This window comes from Camelus dromedarius, chromosome 12, assembly GCF_036321535.1.
Source record: "Camelus dromedarius isolate mCamDro1 chromosome 12, mCamDro1.pat, whole genome shotgun sequence".
NCBI classification, from domain to species: Eukaryota; Metazoa; Chordata; class Mammalia; order Artiodactyla; family Camelidae; genus Camelus; species Camelus dromedarius.
Window position 1 is genome coordinate 68,346,285 of NC_087447.1, and position 12,132 is coordinate 68,358,416.

The 12,132-nt window shown below is 37.0% G+C and overlaps 1 protein-coding gene across 2 annotated transcripts in view; it reads right to left on the minus strand.

The window, feature by feature from the left end:
* Positions 1-5,719: 5,719 nt before the first annotated feature.
* The window catches only part of PGR (progesterone receptor), a 77,399-nt gene continuing 70,986 nt past the window's right edge, over positions 5,720-12,132 (minus strand). The window contains exons 8-9 of one of the 2 annotated variants that reach the window (XM_064492840.1): positions 9,771-9,922; positions 5,720-7,527 (exon numbers count right to left, since the gene is read on the minus strand). In XM_064492840.1, coding sequence (XP_064348910.1) covers positions 7,491-7,527; positions 9,771-9,922 — 189 coding nt within the window. In that variant the 3' untranslated portion in view covers positions 5,720-7,490. Of the gene's footprint in view, positions 7,528-8,599; positions 9,923-12,132 lie in introns of those variants that run through there. The other variant, XM_031460620.2, reaches the window with a different exon arrangement.

The window sequence follows — 12,132 nt, forward strand, 5'->3', positions numbered from 1 at the left end:
ACAAGGAATAGAAAGGGTAACTGACTATTTCATCAATTGCAATGTAACAAAATGTAAAAACCTACCATATGCAAAGAAGTCTGCTAAATATTTCAGGCGGAGTACAAAGCATCAGATTGAAAATGAGTCTGCGAGGACACTGTGATGAGTCCACTATCCCCTAAGTTTTACAGCTTTGCAAGTTACCAGCCAGTACGAGAATGGTTAGGCTTACACAGAGGGAAGGCGAGTCTCAACTTCTTGATGGAAAACCTTGTATGAAATTCCCAAAGCACATCCAAAGAATATTCTTATTAAAATATATTAATCTTGTGTTTTTCTTTTTGGCACCGGACCCTTTCCTCGTCAGTTAGAAGTAGCCACGTTGCTTCAAGAAGAATTCGAATTGTTACAGCAGAAAGGCTTAAAGGAAGTTGACACTCAGCTTCTGACTGCCACAACTGGTCTTTGATCTAGAGCAAGACGCATCTGGAGAATGGGGCTTTCTCAAGAGGAAAACAAAAGATCTTAATCTCAAAGATCTCTTCAAGAAGTGGACTCAAACAGAGAGAGTTACTAAGAATAGGTGAAGAGAACTCCATCTAAGACCCAGGGCAAACCTCCAACAGTGAGGAAGAGGAAGTAAGAGGCTTCCGTGATCCGTGATTCAGAAGAAGGAAGGGTGAGGTCAGATGACAGCATCCCAGTTTTGAAGGAAGTGAGATGGGCAACAGAACATCCAGGCAAGTAAGGGCAAGTCCAAGAAATCTGCGGCTTTTACGCACAGCTGTAAAGTCTACAAGCATCTCCGAGAAGCCTGGACTCAGTATGGTACCAGCTGGGTGGGGGCTTAGCAGGCAGTAGTGAGCCATGGCTCTCCTGAACGGGCAAGGTGACCACACACAGAGGCCAGGCTGGAAAAGCAGCTTGGCTTAAGAAGGATATGCTGAGCCAACAAGGCATGGAAGATATAAAGTCAGACAAGTGACAGGACCTTGCAGTACTGGAGAAGAGAGAACCACGTTCATGAGCCAACGGTTTAAACAGGAGGTGATAATGGGCTCTTATGACCAAGCACGGCGAGGGGACTGGCCAGTGAGGACCAGGAGGAAGACGACCCCTCCCCACCCCCGCTGCCTGCGCATAATAAGCATCGTCCTCGTCACAGCTGTCACTGGATAGTGGAAGTGAAAAGGAGGAACCGCCCTTGATGGAAATGAATGAGGTAGTTTAAAATAAGGCTCTTTGAAACTAAAAGCAATGGATAAATTACTCTCAGCTGCCAAGTTTGCTCCCGATTGTATCACTCTCCAGCCCTCCTTCCTCAAATCCCCACGCTCTGGGAAGAAGTCATGAAGAAGTCGTGAAGAAGTCTTTGTGAAGAAGACATCATGAAGTCAAGACTCCTTACAGAGAACTAGGCGCTTTTTTGTGTTACCATTTTTTTTATAATTATGCTTGATAATGACATCTGAAGAAGGAGCTACACAAAAGATGTGCCTATTTTTTAAATTAGTTTAATACAGCTCAGTCTCCTCTTTTCCCCATTTGCTGATTCTTAAGCTGCTCTAGTCTTATCTTTGTGCAAAAACCAGGATATTGACATTTGACAGACATGCAAAGGTGAGCATGTTGATAGACGAGTAGAGACTGTTTTGAATAGACAGGATTCTAGAACTTGGTAAACTAAGTTTCTTAGTTTTTATTGTCTTTCTTGATGAAAAGATTTGAAATTTCAACAGAGCAGCGGAACAGACATCCAGTCTTGTGTTTGACAGTTCATATGACTTATTTCACCTATTTCTGTAAGTTTTGTCAATACTTTTATGTTTTTTAAAACCTCTGGAAAACTAGGGAGGCGGTAATGAACACCTCCAACTCTTTATGCTTATGACCATCGTTTTCCATCAGAATACTGCAACTTCCTGAAAAATGTTCTCTCTGCCTCCAGGATTAGCCATCCTCAACTCTGTTCTCCATAGTACAGTTAAGGGCGAGTTTTCTCATGTACCAATCTGAACTATGCTGCCCTCCTCCTTACAAAAGAATCATAACTGCACAATTTAACATGGTGTACAAGACCATTAATGACCTGGACCTTGTTTTCTCCCTCAGCGTCATCATCACTCCCCACACCATACTCTCTCTCACCATCAGCACCATCAGGTCTGTGCAAGGGCTAGTACCTCCTGCTTGGAATACACGTCTCTCCCTGCCTTTGGCATCTTCTGATTCTGTGTGCTCGGCTAATTCCCAAACCACTTCCAGATCCAAGAGGCCTTTGCCCACTCCTAAAGTCAAGCTCGGTGCGCCAGCAGCTCCCTGTACTTCCTCTACTGTGACAGTCAACATACAGTATTGTAACTACCTATTTGCCTGCCTCTAGTCTCCACCACACTGCAAGTTCAGAGAAGGCAGGGATGCTGTCTAATGTATCCACTGGTTATCTTCGCAACCTGGCGGAATGACTGACATACAAAAAAAAACTGCTTTGTAACTAGTTGCTGAAGAATAAAATTACTCCTAAAAAAGATACATGTAAAAAATGACTCCTAAAGCAAGACTTTTCAACTTTGCAAAAAATCCCGCAATTTTTTGTTTTTGTATTTCAGGGCTTTCCCCCTACTTCTGTTAACATAGACAAATGAGAGTTGGCTACTTTATGTTGATGTAAATTATTAACAAAATTTTGTAGTTTCCAAGTTGAAATGGATAATTTGGTTCTCATTGTTTCCCTCCCTCCTTCCTTCCCTCCTCTCTCCCTCCCTCCCTCCCCCTCTGCTCCCCCCTCCTCTTTCTGTCTCTCTCTCCCTTCTCCTTTCTCTCCCTGTTTTTTAACTGTTAAGACACCTAACTGACAGCTAAACAAAGACTTAAGAGATCAGGGATTTTTTTCCTCCAGGTAGCCTGAAATTAGAAAATGGAGACCTTTCTTAAAAAGCAAAAAGCAAGCTTCTGAGCACATTTATGTTTTCTATACTTGGATAGTGAGTGATAACAGCATTCTTATCATTGTAGACAATCACTCATGTCTTCTATCATCAGCATGACAGGTCAGTAATCAAGGCGAAAACATTTAAGCTACTGTTTAGAGGAGTTCTCCATTTCATTCTTTTAAGTCATATTTACTGCTTGCAAAGTACAAAGAAGTTTTATATTTTTTCTTCTTTTTTCCCCAAATTTCAATGAAAAGCTTTTTTAAAAAAACTGCTCTGATTTTTCTTGTGAACATGCATCTATCGGAAAAAGTTAAAATGCACATATTACTCAGGTCATAAAAAGATACTTAATTGGGTAAAGAGATGAATTCTAAAGACTGCCATGTGAATACCTCTTTCTACTCCCAGTTATATCAAATATAGGATTATTTTAAGTAAATTCTGGACAGTGTTTTTGCCCTATGGAGAAAAAGCAGAGTTGCGTTTTTCTGTTTTGACAAGAAAACGGTATGTTCATATTAACTCTACACAAAACTTTTCATGTTTCTCATGAATTCTAAAGCCCTTGGAGAAAGCTAGGATAGGTGTCCATTATTTTGCTACTATATATTAAAAAAACACAATTTTTAATTTACCAAGTTAATGCTGCACAAAACACCCATGAAATCAGTGTGGACATTAGGCTGGTCAGCAACTCTAGTGAATACGTCTTTGAATAATAAAATATGAAGAAAACAAAACAACTAGTTCTTAATAGGAATACTTTATACTTGGTGGGGAGATACTTTAAAATAGAAGCTTTTTCTGAGGGGGGGGGGGTTAGTAAAAGGGATCTTTAAAGGCAAAAGGTTTTAAATCACCATGTTCAACAGACAATTCATAACCACCACTTAAAAGCCCCTCACAGGTAAGTGAACTTCATAGAAAAAGAGATGTTAAGTTTTATATTTAATTAACTGAAGAAAACATTAAAGTAGGTTTCATTTAGAAGTAAGTCATGTTTGGTAAATTGGATATATCAGGATTTGATGTATTAAGAGCAATTTCAAAAGATTATAAAAATGAAGCTATGCAGTGTATGCCCTAACAACTATCCACAGTACCATTCAAATATTCATATATATATGAATGTCAGCCATGGTCAACATTCATATATATATGAATATTTGAATGGTACTGATACCACTGCAGAGTTAATAATTTAATTTTATTTAAAGCAATGGACAGGGTAAGCTTTCTTAGCTGCTTAATTCACATTTCTCTGAAAGTCCTTTGTCAGTTGGAGCTTTCAACTGGCTAAAAGTAATGCTTTCCCCATCTCTCCATGAGGGGAACAAAAGCAAACAAACGCATGTTTAACAGTAAGGTCAGCGTGACATAAAGCAACAAGAGCCAGTAAACTGAAAATGAGGTTGACATTCTGGGACTAATCCAGCAGTCCTGCAATGCTCTTCCAAACTCCACAGCTGCATAAGGCTGTGGACAAGGCTGGGCGCAGCCTCCCGGCACATGCCCGGAGCATTGCCTTGGAATGGGATCAGCTCCGAGAAGGGGAACGGATCCCTCCATGTTCTCCCTTGCTTCGGCTACAGGCTAGTTAGATAACGCCCACATTAAATCCCTGCTACTGTGAACTGCTATTTACCAGTGCCCCCCGAGTCCTCAAATCTTCTCCAACGACAGGGAGGACAAATCACTACAGAAAACTACTCTTGGCTTTTTTTTTTTCTTCCAATTTTTTAAGACCACACTGTTTCCGACCTAACTCTGGAGGTACAGGTTTTATTGGCCCCAGGTAACTGATAGATTGAGCTTAAACAGGGATGTGGTCCAACCTGAATGGAATTATCTAGGCCCAGTACCTATTCTGGATTCATACTATGAATGTAGACCAATCCAGGTGGGGTTGGACTCCACAGTATGAAGTGAGAAGTCATTTACTTTTACTGCTTTGTATTCAACTTTTGGATTTGATAAGGACCAGGGAGTGTGGAATAACGGTGCATTAAATAGATAACAGATGGTAAGTGGAGACAGACACTGTCTTTTTCGCCAAACTCTGAGTAAGGAAAACAATGAAACCACAGAAGTGACATGCTCTTCATTAAAATCATTGTGTGACTTAGTCTAGAGTGGATAAGCAATTTTAGACTTGGCAAACTTGTGAGATTATCTGGCTACATATTTCCTTTAAACTTTTAAGAGAGGTGAAATTCCCCATATCCAATGGTTATTTAAAAAGCATACTTTGAGGAAAAGAAAGTTATGCCCTTTCTTGGGTTGTCTGCTTGTCCATTTAACTTGATCAGTGGAGACATGGTTGCTGAGTTCTTCAACACAAAAATGGGTTATCTTTAAATCTGAAGAAAAAAAAAATTTTTTTTGAGTTTTGAGTGCTTAAGCACAACCCTCTGGAGATCGTTTAAAAGGATTCATGTTCTATCTTGGAATCTGGTGTGTAAAGGGTAAGCGTACAGGAGAGAAATTGCTCAGGTATTCACAGAAAAAACTCCAGAAATTTAACAGTTATCTCACCAGAGAATGCAAGATCAAGGCAGACATGAAGATCTTTTCGGCGTGTTTTGTATCATAGCCTCAAGAACAGGAATGTTATTTCTGGCGTTGATCGCTTCATCATGATTTCTAGACCTACTGTTCCCTTTTGAAGGATTATTACCATAGTAAACATAATCTGAGTATGTAGTATATAGTATAGGTTTTTGAAAGGGCTGTGTCTTAGTTAAGCTCTCTATATTTTAAAGAAATACTTTTTTAAAAAGGTTACAATCAGTACCATTATTCTTAATATTATAATGAAAGGGTGATAAACTCTTTAGATTTTTGATAAGGCAGGCCCTAAACCCAAAAGACTACATTTTTTTTCAGGGGAAGAAATTAATTGAATACTTCAAACTCTGATTTCAAGTCCAATACATCAAATATTCATATGTCCATAGATATAGCAATAAAGCAACCACATTTTCTAGATTCCTTGGTTTCACTATAGAATGTACCAGATTAATTTGATAAAAGCATACCCAGAACTGTGGCTTAATGAAAACATAATAATAGCAGTTGCTACTTCTGAACACCTGTATACTTTTTCGTCTTCATTTCTAGTAATTGCAAAACAAAGGAAGGTTTCATCAGAGAGGCTGATGACTTGCTCAGCTCATCCAGGTAGTAAAAGGCAGAGGAGAGGAGGGCAGCCTGGACCGGCTCTCTGCACAGTGCCCATTGTCACATCTATCACTGTAGCTGTGGATAATTTAGAAGCCACAGGTTCACCTGCTGTGGCTACCTGAAAGGCACTGTTTTCGCAGAAAACATATTGCCTATCATACTTGCCTATTATCTGTGTAGCAACAAAACTTATTTTAATGTTAAATGTGAAAAATAATAGTACTGCCTAATTTAAACGTGCCATGCTTTTTAATAAACACACAATTGTTATGTAACAACTGGCATCAGATGTATAATTGCTTTAGCCTCAAATGACTTCCCAAATCTTTTTAAGGGAAATATTTTTATTAACTCAGTCAACTATTTCAGGAGCCTTCAAGTATTTTCTGATATATAACCTGTCTTCTTATGATTTAATTTCACTTTAGAGCCACCAGAAAGAACATGACCTGTAAAATTAAGATAAAGGTTATGATGACTACACAGGAATGGAGACATTAGCAGGCAGGAATTCGTAGAGGACAAGATTTACAGGCTAGATATCTTCCATTTGGTTATGTCATGTTCTTTTCCAAAAGCTTTTTAAAATTCTCTTTCATTTTTTAAACCTTAGTGTGAAATATTAAATCCTAGTATTTAGACATCTACATTTTCTTATGCTAATAGCAGCTACTCAGTAAATATTTATTGAATGAAATCAGAGATGAGGAAAATTTGTAAACTGAGTTTTATAATACAAAACAATTTAGTACTACTTAAATATAAAACAATTGCGTTTGTGGAATTCTTCTTAGGGAGGGAAATAATACTACATTCAGTTTTAAGATTTAGAACAGGGAGCATAAAATATGTTCTTCTTTTGTTTTGTTTTTTTTTTTTAATGGAGGCACTGGGGATTGAACCCAGCACACTAAGCACGTGGTCTACCACTGAGCTATTACCCTCTCGCCATGTTCTTAATAAAAAAAATTGTACTTGTATTCTCCTATGTTCTAGTCAGTACAAGGAGAGATCCCACAAAGTAGGAAGAAAAGGTGGAAAATTTACAGAGATAAACACAGGAACTACGGGAAGAGAAAGGAATAAAGTCACGCATACAGAGACATGTCCTGATGTCACAAAAGAAAGCTAGAAAGTCATGGCGACACCAAACCCAGGGAACATGTCATTCACCTCCCAGCCGAGTAATGACGCTGCTGTCCTACCTCAAAGTGGCTCTCAGGCCAGCAGTAGAGCAAGAACTGCGGAATGACACAGATGCGCACAAAGTACCCGGGGAACCTCAGAAGGCAGCAAATCACTGTCTGGAAGATGCAGGGAAGATGTGACGGAAGTGATGTTTGGCTGAGTCTTGAAAGTTGAGATCGGACTGTTATCAAAGGGGGAGATTCAGGCAGAAGATGTGATGGCAAAAAGATCTGTGTGGCTGGAACATAAGATGCATGTAGGACAGTGAGGATAAAGAGAGTAAAAGTTACAGGAACTGGTGCTTCAACACCATTTCAAAGTACTGCTGTGCGCCTGCCTAGTAAGAGTGGACCAATTAAATCATCATCTCTGAGGATGCAGCCGAGGAAAAGGTATTTTCAGACAGGTCACTTTGAGATGCTAATGTGCAGCTAAAGTTGAGAAACACTGCCACAGGTGGCTGGATGTCAGCGAACATTTTCAAGCGAGGAAAGGCAAAATTAGATCCTCTTTGGGAAAGTCACTTTGGCCCGGAGAATGGAAAGAGAATGTGTGTTTAAGACTTTCAAGGACTAAACAGCAGTCAACAGTCTATTGTAATCTATGTATCCACAGACAAAGACATGTAGATAGACAGACTAGGAAGAGCCCATTTTTATACTAATGTTCAGACTATTTGGAAAACTTGGGTCTAACTCCTATTGAATGTTATAACCAAGCAGCATAAAATTTGTACACTTCCTATTATATTTGCCAAGTAGACCTAAAGAACCCTGGTTGGGGCTTGTCTTAATCCCTGTTTCAAATGCCTTGCAAGGATTCACTATTTATAGATACTCCATAGCTAATTCATTTTGTAAACTGAAGGAGTTATTGGTAAGAAACAGTTATGGTAATATTATCATGCCAATTTTCTGATCAGATGAAATTATTTTACCTTGTTTTTGAGATCATATCAGTACTAAGATTAGTCGATGTTATTGTCCCTTGGTAAACTGCCAGTATTTATCGTTGAAGAAAATAGGTCATTAAAAATGCATTAAGAAATCAGAGACTTCAGTCAGCATCTTCTATTTTGTTTTCAAAGTTACTTTGATGTTCTCATTAACAACTATTAATCTTCATAAGGTGGTATGTTTTATTTGTAAGGTAATGTCCAATTTTAAAGAAATTTCAAAAAAGAACTAGGTCTACTAGCTTCTCTGAGCTGTTAAAAATTGTATGTATATATACATATATGTCTAAAATTGGTATCAATTATTTTATCCAGAAAAAAAGTGATTGGTTTTGATTGAATTTTATTAGTGTTTCTTCTTGTTCCATATGTGTGTATGTGTATATGTATATACAGATATATACATATATTTTTTAAAAAAATGGATCTCCAGTGATACCTTCGAAAAGAGAGTTCTTTTCTTATCTGTCTCCTAAAGGAGTACTTTCAGCTCATATAGCAATGTGAATTGTGTGTTTCTGTAATTACATTACTGTAATTGGCTGTATTATTGTTAGCCAGTATCCAGTATTTCCTTAGAATTGGATCCGAGTCACTCAAAAACTTTCAACCTGTGATTTGTCCATTATCTCGGACCAAAAGGAACATTCTGCAGGAAAGTTACAAGACCCCAGTGTTAAAGGTAAGGAAACAGAGACTCAGTAAGGTGAAGTGCTTTCCACACGCCCTAGATGTTAGGGGCTCTTCTGACTTCCTATTTCTATTCGAAATACCTTATTAGAGGACAATTCCCCAAACAGGTTAGTAAAAAACTACAAAACCCATAATTCTCTTATAATAACATGGCTTTACTTAATAACTTCCTTAGAGGTTTGTGTTTCCAATCTGGGAAACAGTCTTAACATATGAGCTGGTTTTCCTAGCTTGAGGAGCTTCAATCTATTTCAAAAATTTTTAACTCTTTTCTAAAATATTTTTTGCATTAAAAACTCTTTGGAAAAATCTGATGAAGGTTATAAAATTTCCTCCTTGCAAAAATGTACATACACTCATGTAGACAAAATTCTGCATACCATCTTAAGGTTTCTGTTTTGTAAATATTATCAGGGAGACAAAGGGAGCTACATAGAAAGAGCACATAATAATAGCTTTTTATTTTTATGTGTTAAGATTTTTTTTTTCCTCTAAAGTAGATTTGTTAGATGTGAAAGTTTAAAATCTCACCTAAATGGTAATGAAATGATACGGTTAATATTAACTTTAGCAATCAACCTAATACTTTTCCAATCTTGTAAACTCTTAACGAAAATATGGTTACACAGAAACATTAAAAATTCAAGTTATGCTTTATAAAGGAAAAAACTAAAACCTCACAATTTTTCTCTGAAATGTACACAGTATGATATGTTATAAATGTAAGGCTTTGAGAAGAATATTTTAAAAACTCAAGACCTCATAATCCTGACGAAAACAAAAACAGACATACCACAAAATTAAATTTTTTAAAGATTAAAAACGGCATTCACTTTTTATGAAAGAGAAGAGGTTTCACCATCCCTGCCAAGATCTTGGGTAACTGGGCGGCAATAACCTCAGACATCATTTCTGGAAATTCAACACTCAGTGCCCGGGACTGGATAAACGTATTCAAGCAGTAAAGATGAAGCTGTTTGACAAGCTGTTGGTTTAACAAATGGATAAGAAGCACGTAAGAAAAATAATAAATTCATATACCGTTCAAACATGGCAGCTTATTTTTCTAACAACAGAAATACTTAAAGATATTTTCTTCTAACCAAATGAAAACAAGTCTCTCCACTTTCTAGAATAATATGTAAAATATTACATACTCATGATGAAATACTCGAATATACAGAAGGATTTAAAGAAATGGAAGTAATTTTTGGAATCCTTCAGGACAACCATTGTGAACATTTTGGTGTATTTCAAGTTTTTTTTCTTTTTTATACGTACTCAGGCACATACATAATACGCACACATGCATGTATTTCCTAAAAGGCAATTATTTTATAGTCTATTCCTTAATCTAGCTTTTTCACATCACAATATAAAGACTCTTCTATTTCAATACAAACAACCCAAAGTCATTCATTTTAATCTAATTTTAATTTTTTCAAAATGATTTATGTACATAATTTTGAAAGTCAACCAGTACTGTAAGATTTACAGCAACGAAACAGAAGTAACAACGCACGTGCGACCACTTTCAACCTCTTTAACCTGTGTTGTTTGATATTTCTGTCTGTATTTCTAATAGATTTTGTTTTCCAGACTTTACATTATTGATTGAGTTTCTATTAAATGAGGATTTAGCTCTTCTGTACTATAACCGCCCCCTCCATCCCCAAGTACACACATGTTCTTCTCCTATTCTCTATATAGTTCTATCTCAATTTTTGGCCAAATCAGTATCTAGCATTTACATTATCGAGATTTTTATTATTTCCTGCTGGATTACATTTCCTTTCTTATGTGACTCATTTTAATCTTGCTAGGGCTAATCACCTCATGTTTCTGTCTCCTTTGTTTCTTCTTTTTATCTCAAAGTCATAGTCAACTTCTCTGACAGAGCTGTAAAAACTCACTTCAGTAGGTTCAGACATATTGGTAATCTCTCAGTTCCATCTTTTTTCTCGGTGCTAGTACCCGGAAACCCTCTGTACTGCTGCTCCAATGGCGCCTAAGCGCAAGTCAACGTGCTGACACCCCTTTGCATCTGTCCCGGCTTGAATCTTCATTGTCTTTGGCTCACTCCAGAGTTTTGTTGTAAGAAATCCTGTAGACGCCCTTGAGAAAGTTTGTATTCAGACCTTGCAGGTCTGAAAATACTTTCAGGTACTGTTATTTGTTTGCTGGTATGGCTGGTGTAAAATTCTTTGAAGATTTTCCTTTCCTTCAAAATTCTGAAGGTACTGTTCCATTGTTTCTGGGTTCCAGTATTGCTGTTGAGAAGTCCAGTATCATTCTGAATCCTGATGATTTGATGTGACTTATCTCTTTTCTCATTGGTATATTTTATAATTCTCTCTTTATTCCTGGCATACTGAAATTTTACAATACTGTGCCTTGGTTCAACTGTCCTGTGCTTGTACACTGGGACCTTATACCCAGAAATATCCTCCAGTCCCAGCAAATTTTCTAATTTCTTACATATTTCCTCTCCTTGATTTTCACTTTCTTTCTTCTGGAAATTAATATTAATTGTAGAATGGAACCCCCTAGAAAAATCCCCTAAATTTGCTCTCACTTTAATTTTTCATATCTTTACCTTTTTTGTTATTTTTTTCTGAGTTTTCCTGAGGTTTATATTTCCCAAGTTTTGTATTTATATTGAATTTTTAATTTCTGCTCTTCTTTATTTAATTATCCAAAAGTATTTTCTTGCTAAATGTTCCTTTTTAAGTGTTTTCTATTCATGTTTCATGGATGCAACATCATTCTTATTTCTCTGAATATCTTAATTTTGGGGAAGATTTCTTCTAGTCTCTGCAACTGGTGCCTTTTCTTTCAAGTTACTTTTTTTTTTTCTGTTTATTTTGCTTTCTGTCTGTCATGCTTTATCTAAATGGCTAATGATCCTTGGCTATCTGTTCATATTCAGGAGTAAGGCTTCAAATCCAAACTGATGAAGAGAGAGCTTTTCTACACCTTGACTGTTATTTTAGTGTGGTTTCTAAACACAGTAGTGATAAAAGCTTGTACACAATATGTCTTAACTAACCCCATGTTTCTTATTTTATTAATCCAGTTGTGGTGTTAGGCACTTCTAAGGTTTTTTCCCCTTCTTGTATAAGCATGCTGCATATATATCTTAAATACTTGCCTAATTATTTACTTAAGATAAATCCTAAAAAGTGGGAATTTGAA